The 21,165-nt window shown below is 37.9% G+C and overlaps 1 protein-coding gene across 1 annotated transcript; it reads right to left on the reverse strand.

Annotated features, from left to right (window-relative positions):
- Positions 1-213: 213 nt before the first annotated feature.
- Positions 214-19,015, reverse strand: LOC310815319 (thioredoxin domain-containing protein 6-like; the record flags this gene model as incomplete). The annotated part of the gene is made up of 15 exons (XM_083685053.1): positions 214-433; positions 694-838; positions 1,941-2,092; positions 2,624-2,731; positions 3,373-3,517; positions 3,802-3,992; positions 5,728-5,870; positions 6,906-6,998; positions 10,678-10,754; positions 11,125-11,206; positions 13,049-13,168; positions 15,933-16,004; positions 16,190-16,293; positions 18,372-18,429; positions 18,983-19,015. 15 exons carry the CDS (start codon positions 19,013-19,015, stop codon positions 214-216), a joined length of 1,743 nt encoding a protein of 580 aa, XP_083541179.1.
- Positions 19,016-21,165: the final 2,150 nt, after the last annotated feature.

Here is a 21,165-nt window from a genome sequence, read left to right on the forward strand (position 1 = left end):
TAGTGAAAACGACTACTAAAAAGGTTACAGTATGAACTTTCAAACATGGCCTGTGTGTGGTAGGGGTGGGGGGCAAAAGACACAATGCCCCCATACTTGGCACCTATGAACATAGACATCACACAAGACAACCCCCTCCATTCCTTGACCCATTGGCTCAATTACTAAGAGTCTTTATTCTGGTGATGAGCCACCATGTCCGTTTTTCAATGTCTATTGGGGTATATCACCAAAAATGAACTTTATGTTGTCCATGGCATGTTGAACGTTGGATGAGCCGTGAACTGCATTCTCCAAAATGCTCTTGGCAAACTGTGCACGCAAAGAGCTGGGTTTGACTCTCTTGGCCTCCCCCGGATCTGTAGGGCCCATCATTTCCCTCCATTCTGCGATAGCATTTTCTTTGCTCAAGATCATCATTACAGATGGACCTCTGCAAAATACAAATAAATATTTCTACCAGTTATAAGACTTGTTCCAGGCTGACTATTGCAGTCAGTGGCGCTACAACATGGACTGTGCTCAGGCAGCAGATCATATGATGCCAATAGCGACATGTTAAATGCTTATACAGGCATTGAGATCTGGCAGGAAACTGCAATGTAGTTGACCTAGAACCTGACCATATACTTTACTTAACAACAAACTCAAATGATTGTGAGTCCTGAATTTAGAAAAAAAAATTGAACTCACTGTGACATGTAGTCAACAAGGTGATTGTAAAAGTCTTTCCCCTTGTGATCTCGGTAAAACTCCTCTGCCATCTCTTGTGTCAAATGTGTTTCTGTGACTTCTGATATGGTAAACCCAGCTTCTTTAATACGATTGATAATAGTATCTGAAATAAACAAAACATGATTTTTCCTCCATAACAGTCTAAAAGTTCTAATGCATTTCATCTGATGAAATAATATACAGTGCCCTGAAGCATTTTTTTTCTTCAATTGGCTCTACACTCCAAAAGTTTGGATTTGAAATCAAACAATTACTGTGAGGTTAAAGTAGAGATTGTCAGCTTTTATTTGATGGTATTTGTGTACATCTTGCTTTCACCATTCTGAAATCACAACACTTTTTCAGGGTACCCAAAAGTAATGGAACAATTGCCTTGCCTTGCCTTGCTTCTGGTAAGTCAGGTGTGTTCTGTCACATAAATTGTGCAGGCAAAAGAGCGTCGTCAATGTCTAGTATTGATTCTAGGGCCTGCATTTGCCTTTTGAGTTTGCTATTGGTTTCTGTCAACATGAGGACCAAAAATGTGTCAATGAAAGTCAAGGAAGCTATTATAAGGCTGAAGAATCTGAAAAAAAAATAAAACTATCAGAAGCAAAGCCAAAACCTTAGACTTACCAAAATCAACAGATAATTAAAAAAAAGAAAGAAAAAAAAAGCAGGAGGTAGGCGTGAATGTGTCAGAGATTACCGTCCGCAGAATACGTCACCAGCCGAACTACAGAGGCTTCCCTGCAAGGTGCAAACCACTAGTTATCCTCAAAAGGGATGGTCAGGTTACAATTTGCTAAAAAGTACCTAAAAAGCCTGCAGAGGTCTGGAAAACGGTCTTGTGAACAGATAAGACAAATATTATCATGTACCAAAATGATTGTAAGAGAAGAGTTTGGAGAAAAAAGGATCTGCCCCAGATTTACACCATACCACCTCATATGTGAAACATGTTGGAGGGGGTGCTATGGTTTGGGCATGTATAGTGTAGAGCCAAAAGAAGAAAAAATGCTTCACTTTCACATTACTTACGCAGGGCACTGTATATTCTTTATATAACAATTGTTTTTAAATTGCAGGTTTGATATCTTTTGTTTAAACACTAAAAATGTAAACAACCTGCTACCGACTTGGGAGGTGTAGGTTTTAGTCTGGTCCTTACCAAACATCTATAGTGTGGTGATTGTGTTAATTGATGAATACGGACACTCGTGTACCTTTGTGTTCCTGTGAGGAATCAGGTTTGATCACTGCTAGTGTTCGCTCAGTAGGGAAAAAACGACTGAGATCTCTCTGCGCCTCATCAGGAGAGGAACTGCCGTGAAGCTGGTTGATTGGTACATCATCGATGGCAAACTGGGCTCGCAAACTTGGAATGAAACACAATTCCAATGAGATTGTTAACACAAAAATCATCTGACGACACGACTGTCCTTAGCCACCCAAGCTGTATCACGCTTAATTCACTGTTCTTGTCTACATTCAATGCACTTCCACAGTTTTCATGGCTCTATACACCCCCTCAGGGATTAAGCAGGGCTTATTTTCTCTCACTTGAGGTTCAACTTTCCTATTGGTCAAAAGCTCTGATCAAATAAGGGTGGTGTAATATGTAAAAGCTTTATTTTTTTCCACAGAAGTCAGAACGTAATCTGAATGTTTTTCGGAACTGTTCAAATCTACTGCTCCTACCAGGTTAGCCCCCCCCCCACATACAGTAAATGCTTCCAGTTTTCAGAGTAAGAATTGTGTGTATACCACAGTAGTTTGTGATCAAAAACACTGCATAGTTGAATTCAAGCCTTGCTGTATGTGAAGATTAGATTTTGTAAATTGACTAACTCGCAATGAATCAAATATCTATTACACCATGTGAAATTAACTATCCAAACAAGTGTACCTTTCAGGAGATTTTCCTTTGGCTTCATCCAAGATTTTTGGGCCCAGTAAACCTCTCCAATGTTTTATTGCATCTTCTCGAGTCAAAGCCAAAGCTAAGACAGGGCCACTACAATGTGATGAGTGGAAACAAAATATATTCTCAGCAGATGGTCATGTTGCACTCTACAAAAAATATCTAGTGGTGATGACTCGCCTCGTATTTTTGGGGGCAATGCTACATGATTCTGAGGTAAGCCGTCCATACTTAATTTGCATGGATGCAGCTTCTTGATAATGTATAGTTTTTAAATTAGTTATATGCATGTAAAGTTTGTCATTAACCCCTAGGTGTTGCAAGAGGCTCCAAGAAATTGCATTGCACTACATCAAGTATTGTTCAGCTCGAAAAATTTAGCAATTTCTAGGTGCTTTTAACTTTCTTGTTCAAATAAATGACTTGAAGCATCTGAAAGCCAAACACTAATATTGTTGCAACACTAACTAGTGTTTTGGCAGGTATTGTAAAATAACACAAAGTTGTTTTTTAATTGACCACAAGGCATGTCGCTGCAAAAGCTGAATATTTTAAACTCTTGCGGCATTTGGAACTCAACACTGCCAAGTCCGGCAATTGAGTCACCATGGTGCACCACCACTGCATCCAGTTGAAAAAAAATAGTTTTACGCCAGACCTCAAATATATATGTATACTACAGTTTATGTGGACCAGGCATTAGCTAAGCAGATGATAGTGGGAGAGCATGTCACCTGGTCATGTGGTTTACCAGACATGAGAAATAGTCTGTGCCCTCGTGTTCCTTGTAGAACTCTTTGACCTGTTCCTCAGAAAGGGTTACCTCCCTCTGCATGGCTATTTGGAAGCCAGAATCATGTATTGTCTTTAAGATCTCATCTGGTAATGTTTGGGGAAAAAAAGAAAAAAGGTAACAGATCTTGAGTTAGAATAGTAGTCTTCACAGAAAGCCACAGTTGTAGCAACCAAACATTTGTTTGAATCAGATGAATAGAAAAATACATTGAAAACAACACTGTAAAGTGTACCCCATTTTCCTTTTTTCTGTATGTAAAAACTGACTGAAAAACTCAAATGCCATAATGTCCTATTATCTAAAAAGACGAGGGGAGATAAAACAAGAATTAGTTTTGGGATCATGTAAAACATAAGACCAAGACAACCTTTTTTTTCCCTGAGAAGACTTGGACGAATTAGAGCCAGAGTTTTTTGGATCCTGGTGTTGGAATCAGCCTTTCCAGCTTGTGTGTCTGTTGTAAAATCAAAAGTTGGGAAGAAGAAAGCAAGTTGCCTGCTGGCCACCTCTGTGCTGTTGTCTGAGAGGTCTAGATCCATCCCCTGGCCATCCTTTGACCTATGAGAAGTGACAAAATAGAAATGGGTATTTTTATTTCACATTATTTCTTTATGATAAAATGTCATGAATGTCAAATGTATTGCAGTGCATACAGCCTTGACAGCAATGACTTGAATCTGGCCTAAATAAAAATTTATATTGAAGGAGGTATGGAACATTTTGGGGGAGAGGCATGTGTTTTCCTTTTTAGTCTTGGGCAGGGTCATATTATTTTTGATTATTCCCCAAACCCTAACCCTTTATTAGTGGGCTTGCCTCAGCATTGTTATTGCTCATTGTTATTGCTCATACTTATTAGTGGGCTTGCTTCAGCATGTCCAATTATTGTTATTTTTCATACTTATTATTATTATTATTATTAGTGGGCTTGTCTCAGCAAGTCCAACTATTGTTATTGCTCAGACTTATTAGTGGGATTGCTTCAGCAAGTCCAACTACGGTTATTGCTCATACTTATTCTTCTCTAACTTCTCTAACTCTAACTATTGTTATTGCTTATACTTATTCTTATTAGTGGGCTTGTCTCAGCAAGCATCATCATCATTGAGTGAAGATGGAGGAGACGAGAAAAGAAAACATGCTTAAAATATTGTGCTTCCTCTTTCACAATATCATTCGGTGATACATGGATTGTTCCGTCATTTGTAATGAGTTTTTGTATATTCTTTTTGGTCGCATTTCTGTATTGAAGGTTGAAGAAAATGTTCCATCCAGTTCGCTTTATTTTTGTAATATACTTGATCGTTCTTGACAAATTTCTTCCAGTTTAGCCTCCACCGTGTACTGTATATCTCACCAAGTCAGGGTTTTTAAATCTAGTTCTCATGCATCCATAATAGTTGTGATCTCCTTGAGTGTGAGAGGGTGATAAACAGACTTTTTAAACATTAAGCACATTCACACTCTCTCAATCTATCATGCCTCATGAGCTTAGCTCGACTTACCCCAAAATATAATGTAGTTTTACTCCATTGTTTGTAAACAATGTAACTGAAAAACAAACACTGTATCGCTTTAAAACAAAGTTAATACTATCATTTTGATCTCATGGATGGTCAGTCCTTGCATCCATAGCTCCATCTATGAATTTGAGTGTGGTTACTTTTCTCCAGATCCATCCCTCAGCTGTTTATAAAAAAGAAAGTGGCGGGGAGACCACTTTGTTGTTATTTGAATCCCAGATTGCCTCTTTAAATGTGAAAACCATGCATCTTGCGATGGAACTCTCTCCTCCTTGTATAATGTGAAAGGCTATCCGACCGTAAGATTTATGAAATTGTGTAGTGTGGAGGCAGCTTTGGGAATCAAACTGCTTTGCATTCTTAGAATGACGTGACATCTTTGGATGGTTGTTTTTTTACCACTGCCACTGTGTGCTTTCCTACTGAGTGACAATGCCATTGTAAAAATGGCCCTAATGTACAGTATAAAATATAGGGCAGCCTGATGACTTTGATTCAAAGAAATTAGATCCAATGTTTTTTGACCATCTGTAAGGAAGGGGTGCCACTAGCGGAAATGTCGGCAGGAGATTCTCCCACTGTTGCTGTAGCCCACTTTTGAGTAATTGTTTGTTATACCAAATTTTTCGAAGGAGGAGCGAGATTCCAAAATGTACCATTAAATACTTACTCATACTTGTCTAAGCTGCTTGTTAAATAATTCACATATTATGCACATCTACTGCACCCCACCACCCCCAATCTCCCCAAACTGCAGTGGAAAGTCAAACCTCTTCTTTGGTTTTATGAGCTCAGCATGGCTAGGATCGATAATATCAGTCAAAGTAGGAGACTTGTCCTCACTGAAGTTCTTTCCCTTTGACAAAATCAGGGCATGGACAGGCCCACTTGACATTGCCTTCACAAACTCTGGCTAGAAAATGTAAAAAAAGACATCACTCTTGGCAGTGTCAATAAGTATTTCTCTGAATGACAATTATTACAATGAACAAAAGTTGATACATTTTCCTTCTGAGCATCAAACAACATGGAGGTTAGCATCATTTTCTTAAAGAGCAACTCCAGTGAAAAATCGATTGACCTGAGGTTATATCTAGTGAAATATATGAGTGTTTATCCTAAAATCCACACTTAAGTGCAGTAATTATACATTTGGGCTACGGATAAATAAAGGTATATTGGTATTCATATAAAGGTATATATGAATATAAAATACCCATGAATTTCTAATCTAATTCAAGTGTAGTTTAGTATACATAAGATATGTCAATGACACATTATTAACACACTTCTTTTATACTTCATACTATTAGCTTTAAATTTGACTACGATTACATTCTAAGTGTGTTGAAAGTACATCTTAAATAATCTATTATAATATATATATATATCAATCTAAAATATATACTATATATATATAGTATATATAAATATATACTAAGTATAAAATAAGTTGGGTCATTTTAACACACAAGTATTACTCTTAAAAAAGTACTTATAAACTACTTTTATATGCCATATTTAAGGACAACAAAGTACACTTTTTTCCGCTTGGGTCCCTTTAAGAATAAATATCAGCTGTTAGGCTATATAGAATTGTAATTGTATGGCGTTATTTAACTAAGAGGAAAAATTTGGGAGTCCCAAGACAAACAGTTGAAATGTTAAATTATTTTGTTGTGGTAGAATGCGCTTCTTTTTTTTTTATGGTGATATTTTGACACCATATAGTTTACATGCACTAAACATCCATTTCACCTCAGATTGGTGGAATTATATGTAAAAAAAAAGAAAAAAAAGAAGAAGATTATCGATTGTCTAAATAGTCAATTGTCAAATTACTTTTCAAGCATTTCTTTCATGGAAATGGGACTGGATTTGCCACTGGAGTTCCTCTTTAAATTCAATGCATGTGTACATGTGCATTATCATCAATTAATTCACCCACCTCTCCACATTTCTCCTTATAGAAAGCTTGAATCTGTTCTTCAGTCAATACCCTCTCCTCCTCCGCAACAATTGAAAAACCAGCATTTGAAACCTACACACAAACAAAACATTTAAGATTCCTCCAGCCTCCTCCATTTCATAAGGAAATAGAGTAAAACCCTGGTCCTGGAAAGCTGACAGTTGTGTGGGTGTTTCTTCCAGTCCAGTCCTAACACACCATAGCTTATCAAGTCCTTTACACTTAGTTGATTAGCAGAGTCAGGCTACGATGTGTGCTGGGGCTCCTACACAGCACTAACACACAGTGCTGTCTGTAGGAGCCCTAGCACATATCGTAGCTTTCCTGGACCAGGGTTAGTCACCACCAATAGCTTATACTATTTTAAAGTCTGTTGTATCTATTTCCATTCAACATTACAAACAGCTTGTTTGTTTAGATGTTGAGAGGACTGAGCCGTAGGGCCTTTCTAGGTGTAAAAACAAAGAGGAAATGGAACAGACGGGTGTGTCACAAAGCGAGCAATACATATTAAAGGTGCAATTATGTAACATTCAAGCTTTCAAAAAGCTTCCTAATGGCTGTAATTACTATATTTAATCAGTAGCAATCATGGAATAAGATCCCTTGAAAGAGTGTCCTACCCTACACTCAGTTTGTATACAAGCATGCCAGCGGTGTTCTAGGGGAGTGGACTCACAGATTTACGCCTTTTTGTCTCTGGTGGCTGCCTCTTCGTGTGCGCGTACAAAAACACAACAGCGAATGTCTAACACGGCAAGTCCATTTCGGGGGATTATATTATTATTAGGGAGGATGTTGTTGTGTAGACTTCGAGCTGAATTTAGCCGCAGTGGCCAGAGGAGGCAGATTTCCAACAGACTTACTCCCTGCTCCTTTAAGGATCCAGAGTTAGCAGACTTGAGCTATCGTCAAGTTTAGGTTCAAGCTTCCTCGATGTGAAGAAGGCACAAGGTTCTACATTACGAGCATTTCACTTGCATTTGCGCTTAACCCTATAAAACCATTTGTATCATATTTGCTACGCGAGTTTCCGAGACCTCTATCTATATCAACAAGAGCCATACAACTCTACAATAAGTCAATCAAGGGCAAAGAGATGGACTTCTCTGCATAACCTCCACCCTCTGTATCATATCACTATCATGTATCATGTCACTGTTTCACCTCATTATCTACAATGTTTACTAGCTATACTAGGTCTCATACACAGCTCCTACCTCCCTCCACCAGCCTGGACTAAATGCACTTTAAAATAGTCCATATTTATGTAGCCCGTATTTAGTTTTTAGTATTTAATGCTATAATCGCACTGTCTGCCTTACCTTTTTGCACCTCACCTAATTGCAAAGACATTTACAACTGCACCTCGCCTGTACAAAATGCTGCTAATGTTGTATGTTGTATGTGTATGTTATGTGTGATACCCCTATGTCTGTATGCTACTTGGAACCTGAATTTCCCCCTGGGATAAATAAAGTTTCTATCTATCTATCTATCTATCTATCAATACTTTCCTTAAAAACGTGTTGTATATGATCTGATACATGTATGCTGCCCTCTAGTGGATTATCATTCCACTGCAGGCAGTGGAAGGTTTTCTTTTGGCCGTTTCAAAATGGCAGCTGTGATTAAATCATCCACAAACTTTTGCCAGGAAAATCTTTGCTAATTTTCAAGAAGTTACGGTAAGAATAACATTTATGTTTGTTACTTGTTTTTTAACATAAGTATTGTCTGTATTGAAACAATGCATAATTACTTAATAATTCATTCTTTATATTACAGTTAAATCGTGTTAAAAATGTGTGTATCAAATTTGATACTGCAGGTATATAAGGTGCTTTATCCCTGAACGGTCATGTCACATTTTTGTAATGTAATCTACATCATGCCTACCACAATACAAACACACACTATTTTGATGATTTAATAAATCTAATTAATGACTGAAATGCCATCTTAAAATACATTTTGGGTATTTTCACAATAACAATTCCTCTGAAATCATAATCGCTATGCTATATTGACCATTTTTTGTTTGTTTTGATTTGTTATGTGTGTATTTTCAGATGTCAAAAAGAATAGAGGAAGGAGAGAGAAAAAGAAAGTACATTGAAAATGTCATCAACATGATAACTGATGGTAATTCAAGTGACATGGAGGAGTTAGGGGAAGATGATGATGAGGAATGGACTCCTCAGGCCATGCATGATGATGGAAGTTCAGATAGCAGTGATGACAAAGATGAAAGTGTAACCCAGACAAGCACAGAAGTTGAGGTCCCAACAACAACACAGGACACAATCAGAAAGGAGTCAGTGAAGGGCAAAGCAAAAAGGAAAGAATACAGATGGAGAAAAACACAATATCAAGCTCCATCTGTCGATTTCATTGCATGTGTTGAGGAAGGCACAGAGGACAGGTGTGACTGGACACCATACATGTATTTCAAACAGATTGTCACTGATAAAATGCTACAGGAAACTGCAGAACAAACAAACCTGTACAGTGTACAAAAAGAGGGCAAGTCAATAAACACAACTGCCAAAGAGATAGAGCAGGTTCTAGGCATGTACATGAATATGGGGTTAGTACAGATGTCCTGTGTGAGAGCCTATTGGGAGATGGAGACAAAGTTCCCTGCAGTTTGTGATGTGATGTCTCGAGGTTGATTTCTGAAATTTCTGACACTGATTCACTTTCAGGACAACCTCAGTGTGTCTGATGATGCAAAGAAAGATAAACTGTGGAAGCTCAGGCCATGGTTACAAAAACTGCGAGGACAGTTTCCCTGCATACCTCCTGAAGAATGCCATGCAGTTGATGAAATTATGGTGCCATTCAAGGGAAAATCTCATCTACGTGTCTACATGCCTGCAAAACCTCACAAATGGGGTTTCAAGATGTGGGGACGTGCTGGACAAAGTGGCTTTCTTTATGACTTTGATGTTTGTCAAGGTGCAGAAAATCCAGACAGAGAAAAGTCTGAAGTTGGTGTTACAGGAGAAGTTGTGCTGAAAATGACAAGGTCTTTGCGGACAACTACTTTACATCAGTTCCCCTGGTGCAACACCTAAAAGAGAGAGGAATCCACTACCTTGGCACGGTCCGGATGAACAGGGTGAAAGACTGCACCATTACGGATGAAAAAGAATTGAAGAAAAATGGAAGAGGGTCAATGGACTTCAGAGTGAACCAGGACAACAACATCATTGTACGATGGTACGACAACAAAGCAGTGAACCTGTAGAATTTACTACACCTGGTTCACGTCATGCTTGTGCTCCCAATCAGCGTGGCCCAGTGTGAGAGAGGCTTCTCAGCACAAAAAAAGCATCAAGAATTCAACAATAAGCTCTTTCTATGTTTCCACAACAGAAGACTGGAGGGTACATCAGCCTGGAGGGACCCACCCTAAATCTTTTGGTTTGCTCCTACATTTTTTCAACTTAGAGCCCTGCGAAGGCGTATCCTGATTCAATACCTGGCACTAATAATGGGCTACGTTCACTTATCTAAAACTGATTTCAATGCAGAAAGCAATGAGTCCAACCCGGACTCAGGTGCTGTTATTGGTGTACATTGAACAATGTATTTATTGTTTGAGTGCTTCTTCTGACCTGTGATTGTGTTTGTAATTATTAATGCTACTACAGGGCAAGAAAAGCTACTAAAATCGCTTGAACACTTTTCATGCTGCAGATTTTTTGGTGTGACAAATTAAATGATAAAGAAATCTACTACTTACTCTGTTGGTGATTTCTTCCACTTGGCCTCCTGCTACAGCATCTGGCTTTATGATGACCACATGGTAAGTACCATGGTCTAAGGTATGACAAAGACAGAAATAACCTTAAATCACGTAATCTGTACAGAAAATGTTTTGCCTTATATTTCACTATAAATGTTGAAGAATGTTTAACTTACTGAAATACAGTAATTACAGTGATGTGCCATATGGTTCTGCTTTTTAGGAATAGGGTGACAAATGAATTGCATTAAAACAATGTTGCGGCAATCAGTTATTGTATACATAATTCACCAATTCATGAATTACAATTCTAATTTAACAAAAACAACCTCCAGGATGCAGAATTAGTATACTACTTCTACCTCCGCAATTAGAATTTGAGGAAGTAGAAGTAGAGTTTAGTTAATTACAATTTTAACATGCTAAAACAAATACTTGACATACCATCAATTTCTATGTTGTCATTTTGAGTCTGTGGAGGCTTCTTCCTTGCTTGCTGATTGTCCTCTAAGAATATTTCTTGGACCTTTTTGATGGTTTAATAATGGATAAAAATGCTCATTAGTTGTGTATACCAGAACAGAACATCAAAGGTTACCATTCCCATTCGTCATAGATGAAGACAAACGGGTAGCACCAAGCTTGAACCGAGCTTCCTTGGTACAGCACTCTTGTTTCCTTGGCTACATGTAACTCATGCAGTGTTCATGACATGTCAGAACAAGGAAACTTAGACATTTCAGACTTGGAAACTTCTTGTACTCAGATGATCCCTGAGTTTCTCACTTGGAGAGTATCAGAATCAACCAATAGGAACCTCTACGCAAATAACTTACATTAATTTTAACTCTGAGGTTCCGAGTTTCTGACTTGTCATGAAAACATTTTAAGATGAAAATCCATATTAATCGAATTAATCTAAATCTTAAAGTAAGGTTATAACCACATTTATAACCACATTCAAGAATTGTTACTATCATGGATGGACATTTTCAACCACAAACAAAAAAATGACGCAGGCGCATCGAAAACGAAAGATGATTGCAGACACTCTCACTCCTCTTTGCAAAGTCAGGTAACCAAATTATGTCCACTGCAATGTTCACCAGCGGTTCCTAAAAGATAAGGCAGGATCAAGAACGGAGAGAATTATAAAAGGAGGATAAACTAAAATAATTTACTTCATCAGTGTCAGTCTTGCGGTGGTGAGCACATCATTTCGGAAAATCCATCGGTTCTGTAGCCTAGTCTTACAAATTACGTTGGTAAAGGAGATGAATGCGATTGTTGCAAGAATAACGCCTCTGCTTAGTGTGAGAACAAATTACTGACTTTGACTATAATCACAATTCACTTTTGGGGAAGCTTAGCTCCCCCTAGCCTATGGGACGCTACACCCATGATAGCAGGGTACCCTTTTTCAATACCCCGAAAACAGCAAGGTTCCAATCCTAAAAACGAAAGATTATAATTGCAGACACTTTTGCTCCCCCCTGCAATACATATAATCTTAATTTAGAAATGACCATTGGTTCTGTAGTAGCCTTTCTTGCAAATTACGTTGGTAAAGGAGACAAATGCAATATGATTGCAGTGAGAATAAATAACTCACTTTGAATAGGCCTATAATCACATTATGTACCATTTTGTTATATAATAACATAATTATCTCACACAGTATGCTGAGACCCTCCCTCTAACACAATATTAACGACTTCAATGCATGTGTCATTGAGGTACTGTACAGTAAGCCTATCCATTAGAATTGCTCAAAGATGACCCCTACTGATTGTTTTAAAACAAACAAAAAAACAAAGGCAAATAGACTCACTACCGCTGTTGCGGTAACCACGCTCTGCTGTCGTTGACAGATTAACATATTAAACACTGACCTACTGTAAATTCACACAAATTCATAAATAAAAAAAATAAATAAAAAAAAACATTTCAGAAAAATAACTTTGTCACTAGTAAGCAATCATTTACACACACTTAATGGCTGTGGCACCTCTGATATAATAGAAATGGACAATTTGTATCAGAGAGGCGGCACTTTTTTTACTGTCTTTCTAGAGCTCCTGAAAATTGACAAATTACTGTGTGCATAGCGATTGACGATTATGGGGTCAGCCCAAGCTATCTCCTAACAATTTCCCTATAAATCCAAACTTTTGGATTGTTCTGATTTTTATTTTAGTGCTCACTGAGAAGCAATTTGTGTTGAATTTCTATGTATAGTAGGTGCTGTAAATAAAGATGATCAATATTATCATCATTATCAATTGAAAGAAGAATGTTGCTGGTAACGCTTTGTATTTCCAAAACCTAGGCAAACAAACAAACAAACAATAAATAAATAACCACTTACGTCAGTAACATATTTTGAGCCCAGTTCTTGTTTTTTCTTTTCTTGATCCACCAGCTCCAAAACAGTCTTTTGTAGAAGAGGCCCATTGACTCCTCTTACTATTGACACCAACCTTCCACCCTAAAACAGCAGAAAGGGGCCACAGGAAGGAATGAAATATGTATTTCAAGTGGTTCTTCAGTCTCTGACTGCAAGCAAGAATTAAATTAAATCAACTCAAACATTACTGTCCATCAACAATCCCCAACCTACCTAAAGGGACGATTGGCCTATTTTTGTAACCACAAAATCATTGTCCACATCACTTTACAAACATGTGGGCATGTGAAAACAGCTTCTAAATCCATTCTGTAGATCAAAAGCTAGGTATCGCTAGTGTGAGGATTTTACCCTGAGTGACATATTTGGGAGTAATCTACAGGAAGTAGAATTGAATTCAATGAAATTCATATTTTGTTTGAAATTTTGTTTTAAGGTGGTACTTCAAATGCTATTAACATTTCTGTTTGTTTGTTTCGTCAAACATTGTGTTTTGGGAGGTTTACAGTAGTACATTTGTCGATAAAGAGGCTCTCATGTTTTATAAAAAACTAGAAGGACCTTTAGGGAGGAGTGAAGTTATCGTTTCCAAATTAATTACTGCCTGTTTACATCTAAAAACACTGGGCTAGCACATACATCTATCACTAACATGCATCTTAGCTTGGACGTGCCTCCGTGGCTGGCTGGGAGGCGCAAAGCATTGGACGTTGTAAGAGTTCATATGTCAATTCTGACATATTATTACCTGGTCTGATAAAGGTAAATTTTGACTTTGTAGGCTGAAGGCTTATTCAGTGGTTAGATTGAAACGTTACCTTGTTGTTACATTTGTTACCTATATGGTAAATTTCTATAGAAAATAAAGATTCCTAATTCCACAAAGGAAAGGTAGAGAGAGGATTAAGACCAGGATGACCAGTGGTTGATTTGTGAGGGGAGAGTAGTGAAGAGGTTTTAAAGGTTACGAGGAGGGAGTAAAGGTTGGAGAAAACAGATGACCAGGGCATGGGAAAGCAGGATATGGTAAACAGAAAAGAGAAGCGGATATAAATTTAACCAGTTGTGAACATTCCAAGTGGACAGGACAAATAAACTGAGAGCACATTATGGAAACCAAATACACTTATTCCGTGAGAAAAACAGGATAAGGGAGAGAGGGTGTGAAGATTTATTAAAACCCTAATAAACACTGCGATTGGTTGGTGAAGATAAGGTCAACCGTGCCAGGCACCAGAATCACAGTAAAAAACACAATGAGCTCATCACCAATATGAAGTAACGCGAAAACTGTCTTTAGAAATAGGAGGGGAAACCAGGCCGTGACGAGATGTAGGAGACAAATGATATTGGTGGATATAAGTGATTTGCATATGAGGGAGGTAACTTATATTTGAAAGTATAAAATGGCAGACTGAAAGGATAACAGGAACCCCTTTGCAAACGTGTTCAGTTTTATTACTTGAGAATAAAAGTCTCTGGATAAACCATCAGCTCTGGTTATTGGCATTGTTTTATTTCAAAGTATTTTTAACGTGGTATTCCACCACACCTACAACTGTAATGGTCATTTTATTTGTAAAAATAAATAGTAAGTGAAATAAGTAAAAAATTAAATAATAAGTGAAACCTCTGCACTAATTGAAACTTTGTTGAACGAAATTACCAATGTGCACAGAACACTGTTTAGCAGATGCAAATTGGAGCTCTCAAGAGTGGAAAACTACCAGAAAACAAAGTAATTTAGCTTACAATGACATATTGGTACCTTCGATGACATGGTCCAAGGGGATTAAATAGAGGACAATTTGATTTCCAGGCCCTGCATTCAACTGTGGACTACATTACTGATGTGCTGTATCAACAGCAACAAACGGAGGAAGGATTCCAAAAGCCTCGTTCAAAGGAAGCCGGTAGACTGCACCGCCATCTTGGCAGCGCCTCATTGTCTCACGTCAGGTGTGCTCATTCTAGCATGACACCGCTTCGCCAGAACTACTGTCTTATAAATCATGGAATATTTCTTAATTTGTAAAGATTTTCTGTATCCGTGGAAATATAGTGCCAACACTGTTTTCATCAGAAAGTCAATCTGCCGCTCATTGCTTTCAGTGGCATTACAACCTACTTTACAAACAATCAAAACTTGATTAAAACCGTTGGCTTTTATGGTAACTGCTTACTTTAATATAATACTTATATAGTTTTATGTACACAGAAGTATGATCAGCACCCGTTTTGTTTCGTATGAAAGGTGACTGGCTAGCTGACCAATCTGTGCTGATTTTCATCCTCATTGACAAACGTAATAAACTCTCAACTTCAAAACTCCTTTACATGTAATTAACTTTTCATGTAATTAAGACTGGTAAGTCAATTCACACAAAAATAATACACATTAGCAACTTTTCCTTTCGGTTTTTAATACCATTAAAGTGTGAAGAAACATTTAGTGTGGTCATTTGTATAAAGCTGTTGTAATGGCTTAAAAAGTCACATCACCCTTGTTTTCCATGACAACCACTGTATCAATTGCAAGATTCTACTCCTGACTTACAAAGCACTCCACCAACTCCACTAACCCCCTTCCCTCCAGTAGTACTCACCTGTTTGTTTTCTCTGTCCCCTATCTTATTTTTCTGGCATACTTGTGTTTTTTTCTTCTTTTTTTTTGTTTAAATTATTTTAAAATAATGCAGCAATTGATGCAGATTTTATTGTGTCGCTTTCCCGGGTGTGCACTCAAGTTTTACCTTTGAGTGCCATCAATTGCCATCACTCTACTTATCTACTCTACTTAACAATGAAACGTTGATTATAATACCATGAAAAAGAAAATACTTACAGTGTAGAGAAGGAATACTGGTTGACATTTCCCTCTTAGTGATGTTAACTCAAGTAAAGAGTCAGCCTCTGCCTGAAAGTGTGTAAAGACCACATTTTCTATTACATTTTATGCAGTTTCCTCTGCCAAGATACAGATAAGCCTGGTATATAAACTACACCCCACTGGAAAACATACTCCATACAGGAAAACATACTCCATACAGGAAAACATACGCACTTTGTGCTTATTGTTTCAAATAAGGGTTGTTCTCTCACCACACCAAAGCGCAACAGGTCATCTCCGTATTCAGTCCTTAATTTTCTGAAGATGTTCTGCACAGCCTTGCATGGCCCACACCATCCCTGGTAGATGTCTATAACTGCAAACGGAAAAAAAGTTTAATTTAATTTCAAAAACGGTAAACAGCTGAGGCAAAAAGCTGTTTCATCCTGTGACCTTTCCATGAGGCTTAGACCCTGTTAATTGCTGCTTACAGCTTTAATTATTGTTATTATTTTACTCTGGTACATAGCAAAGCGTGTCTGCCATAAAAGCAAAAAATATAGGTAAAATGGGTGTTTTAAAAGAACTGCTTTATAAACAAATTAAAAGCAATGATAGGCGCTTATTGAAGTCAAAGACTCCCACCAGACAGACTGATACAAAAGACAATGGTGGGTGCAGAAAGTATCTCTCGAAATGAACCACAGAGCAGAGTGATAAAAAGTGGTTTAAAAATGTACGCTGCCGCATGCATGTAAATTGTGTCACCATTGTCGAGGACAGGGAGGAGTGTCGCCTGGACAGTCTTCCTCCGATTATCAAAGGTGAAGCAGGACTACATTTTTCAACATGTGTTTTAATTAAAGGTTAGTTTATCATCAATCCAAAAACCCAGGTACTTATAATGAGTGACTTGTTCAATTTGGGCTCCCTAAGGGTACAAATATTTAGATCACTATAATCAATATTATATGTTTGTCTCCTGTGTCTTATGTTCTTGTATGTACTTATATGTTTTATATCATTAACATAAATATTTTCAAAACACATCACATATTACGATAGTGAGACAACTGATTATACTGATAAGTATTGGAAAAAGGAAGCATTTTGTCTTCTTTTAGCTCTGTACTCTGACAGTTTGGATTTGAAATCAAACAATTACTATCAGGTCAAAGTAATTCAATGGGGGGGGGGGGGGGGGGTTCAGATTGGGTTCACCATTTAGAAAGTACAACATACTCCCCCTATTTCAGGGCTCCAAAAGTATTAGAAAAAATCATGTCCAAATAAAGTACACGTTTAGTATTTGGTTGACGATCCTTTGCATGCAATAACTGCCTGAAGTCTGTGACCTATTGACCCCACCAGATGCTGGGTATATTCTCTGGTGATGCTCTGCCAGGCCTATATTTGTCTTATCTGTCCACAAGACCATTTTCCAGACCTCTGCAGGCTTTTTAGGTACTTTTTTAGCAAACTTTAACCTCCCCATCCTTTTTGAGGATAACGAGTGTTTTGCACTTTGCAGTGAAGCCTCTGTAGATCGGCTGGTGACGTATTCTGCTGATGGTAGTCTCTGACACATTCACGTCTACCTCCTGGAGAGTGTTCCTGATCTGTGGGACAGTTGTTTTGGGATGTTTCTTAATTATGGTGAGCATTCTTCGGTCTTCCACTGTAGAAGTGTTCCTTGGCCTACCAACTTGTTTGCTATTGCTGAGCTAACCAGTGCTTTCTTTCTTTTTTAATGATGTTACAAACTGTTGATTTTAGTACTTCTAAGGTTTTGGCTATGTTTCTGAATTATTTTTCTGATATTTCAGCCTCATAATGGCTTCCTTGACTTTTGACATTGCTTTGGTCCTCATGTTGACAGACACCAATAGCAGACTCCAAAGGCAAATGCAAAGTCTAGAATCAATACTAGACATTGAGAGCTCTCTTATGCCTGCACAAATGATGTGACGGAACACACCTGCCATGAAATAGGGTATGTATAAAAAAGATTGTAATTTCTAAATGGTGAAAAAAAGGAAACATTGAATTAAAGCTGAGAATCTCTTCTTTAACCTCACAGTAATTGTTTGATTTCAAATCCAAACTGTCTCTAAAAGAAGGCAAAATGCTTCCTCTTTCCAATACTTATGGAGGGCACTGTAAATTGTTAATCAAAATGTATTTTTCTGATTACATGTGTGTCCTACATGTTTGCTATAAAAACATTTTTTTGTAAAATTCCAGCTGTATCTTGTTTTTTTCTCTCTTAAGAATGATTACGGTAATTAGATTTTTAAAGATTTTATCTTGGAAAATGTTTTAAAATTCATAAAAAATAATTAACACAATTATTTAATTTAACATGAACAATAAATTAAGATAACATTATAAATATTTGTCTCTGACATTGGAACATTTTCAAAGGACAGGACCAAGTTTGTGAGAATCACCCACCAAGAAGTCCTGGAGCTGACAGTGCTTCCTCCCACTGTTCTTCATTACAAATTTCAATCTAAGTGAAAAAAAATACATACATATATATTATCCAAATGTATTTAAATAGAGTTTGTCATTCTGAAATTAAACAAATTGAAGTGCAGTAACCTCGGCCCATGTCAATTCAAACCTTTGTTTTATTCAAACCCAAAACAAGAAAATCGAATTGAATTACCTTGATGATTCTCCTTTTTCATTGAGCAACAAAAAGTAGATGTATGTAACTAGCTAGCTAGTACCTACTCATACTAGACTAGATTGTAGATATTCATTCAAGATGGGCAATTATTAGGAATAATAATGACTCATAACTGACTCATTTAAAATGTACACTACGTATTGGGTATGATGGAAATAAATAATCCTTGCTAGTTGCCTCTATAGCTAGCTACAGGATCACTAGCCGTAGCTAAGATCACTAGCCGTAGCTAAGATCACTAGCCGTAGCTAAGATCACTAGCCGTAGCTAAGATCACTAGCCGTAGCTAAGATCACTAGCCGTAGCTAAGATCACTAGCCGTAGCTAAGATCACTAGCTGTAGCTACCTAGCCATAATTGTTATAGCTACCTGAATCTGGACCTCTTTTTTCCTCCCCGCCATTATTTGATAAATGATAAGGTATTCGTTGATGGCAGTGATCTATCTAGTTGATGTTATGCACATATATGAACTACACAGGCAATAGGCCTGCGTACGTATTTCGATCAAAAAGATTTCGTTGAGCGATTCCGTCTGGAAACTAAACTGACAACACTATTTGAACAATGTAAAGTCTGCAGTTGGAACGCTGGAACTGTCGTCGACAGGAATTAGGTTCAAAATGTCAATCCCAGGCAGTGGCGTCAAACTGCCGTCTTAGAAGAAGTTAGATTGAATTCTATGTCAAATATGGTCACGTTTTATTCTTATATCAAGTGTTTGTGTAAAAATAATCAAAACCGGCCAATACATGGTTTCATATTAGACCTAACATTGAGTCAAACTGTGAAATCTTGTGGTGCTGTGTTCCATAATGATGATTTGGTAATGCTTAATGGTAAGTTAACTTTTTGCACAAAGCCTGCACATCCTCGTCCCAAGTTTATGGTTATGCAGAATCGAGGTGTTATCCTTTCAGCAAACATGGTTTGAAAATGTTCCCTGGCTGCACTACAGTGGCACTTTAAAAGGGGTTTTATGTTAAAAGTCACCATTTGCTAGCAAGTCAGACTGCCTTTGTGAGTGTAGGCTTTAGAAATTGGAAAAAGGCTGTTGAGAAGTTTTCAGCTCATGCAAAAAGTCACTCATACTTCCATGCAATGACAGTTTATGCTCAAGAAGGGAACACTGTAGCTTCACAAATCTCCTCAGTTGTAGCCAGACAACAGGAGGAAGCAAGGCATGCATTGCTTAAGACTGTAGGCGCCATCAAGTATTTAGCCCAACAAGGTGCAGCTTTAAGAGGTCGTGTTGAAGAGAGGGGAAACCTGTCTCAACTTCTTAAAGACAAGGCAGAAGATGACACCGCTTTTCAAAAGTGGTTGGAGACACACAAGCAAGATTACACCAGTCCTCTCATACAGAACAAAATACTAGGCCTAATGAGCAATGATATCATCAGAGGAATAGCTGATACCAGTCACTCAGTTTGCCTTAATTGTTGATGGGACACAAGATATCTCAGGCAAAGAACAAGAGTCAGTATGTCTTAGATATGTCGATCATGACTTAATTTCTCATGAGGAATTCATTGGATTGGATTCAGTGACAGTAACTACCGGAGAGTGTCTTGCAAACATGACATTAGATGTACTTTGTAGATTAAATTTGCCACTATCTACATTATGTGACAAGACATATGATGGCGCTGCCAATATGTCTGGCAAGTACTCTGGTGCACAGGCTCTTATTAGAAAGAAACAGCCCTTAGCTTTGTGCACGGTGGAGAACATTGTGTAAACTTGGTTACACAAAAGGCATGCACAGCTTCTAGAATGATGCAAGATGCACTTTACTGGGTTCATCAGTTAGGAACTTTGTGTGGACTTTCAGGTAAATATAAAGAGATGTTTCATCAGATTGCTACATCCAATCTCTCTGCCAAACTAGATGGACAGTTAGACACAATGCCATCCGGTCTGTCCTCACTTCCTTGCAGGAAATGGCAAAAAGCAATTCTCCTACTGCAGCCACTGCTAATGGCCTGCAGCAACAGTTCATGAAAGGCAACACTGTACTGGGTCTTGTGGTGGTAGAAGCTGTGATTGGAGAGCTAGAATGTCTCAATACTTCTCTCCAAAGAAAAACACAAACCGTCTCTAGTATGCAGGCTGCTGTTTGTTGTGTCCAATTCACTCTGAAAGGTAAAAGAAATGATGATGCTTTCCAAAGCCTTTTTGAGAAGGCACCTACCATTGTGAATTCTTTAGACTTAAAGCACATCATAGTGCCACAAATTAGACAACCACCCAAGCACTTAAGTGGAGAAGTAAGTGCTTACAAACCCAAAACTCTCATGGAACACTACAGAGTAGAGTTTTATAAGGTGCTTGACATTGTTGACACACAGCTTAAGGACTATTTTCAGCAGGATGGTCTACTGACCCTGCAGAAACTAGAGAACAACCAGCTCACTGGGAAAATTGATTCTGTGGTAGGTGAATATCCGGAAATTAACACCCAGTTGCTTGCAGTTCAGCTACCTATGTTCAGACATAACTACCCATTCAGTTCCAGTGCAGAAGCTGCACAAGTTCTTAAAGGTTTGCCAG

Source organism: Argentina silus (assembly GCF_951799395.1).
Source record: "Argentina silus genome assembly, chromosome: 1".
In the NCBI taxonomy this organism is placed as follows: Eukaryota; Metazoa; Chordata; class Actinopteri; order Argentiniformes; family Argentinidae; genus Argentina; species Argentina silus.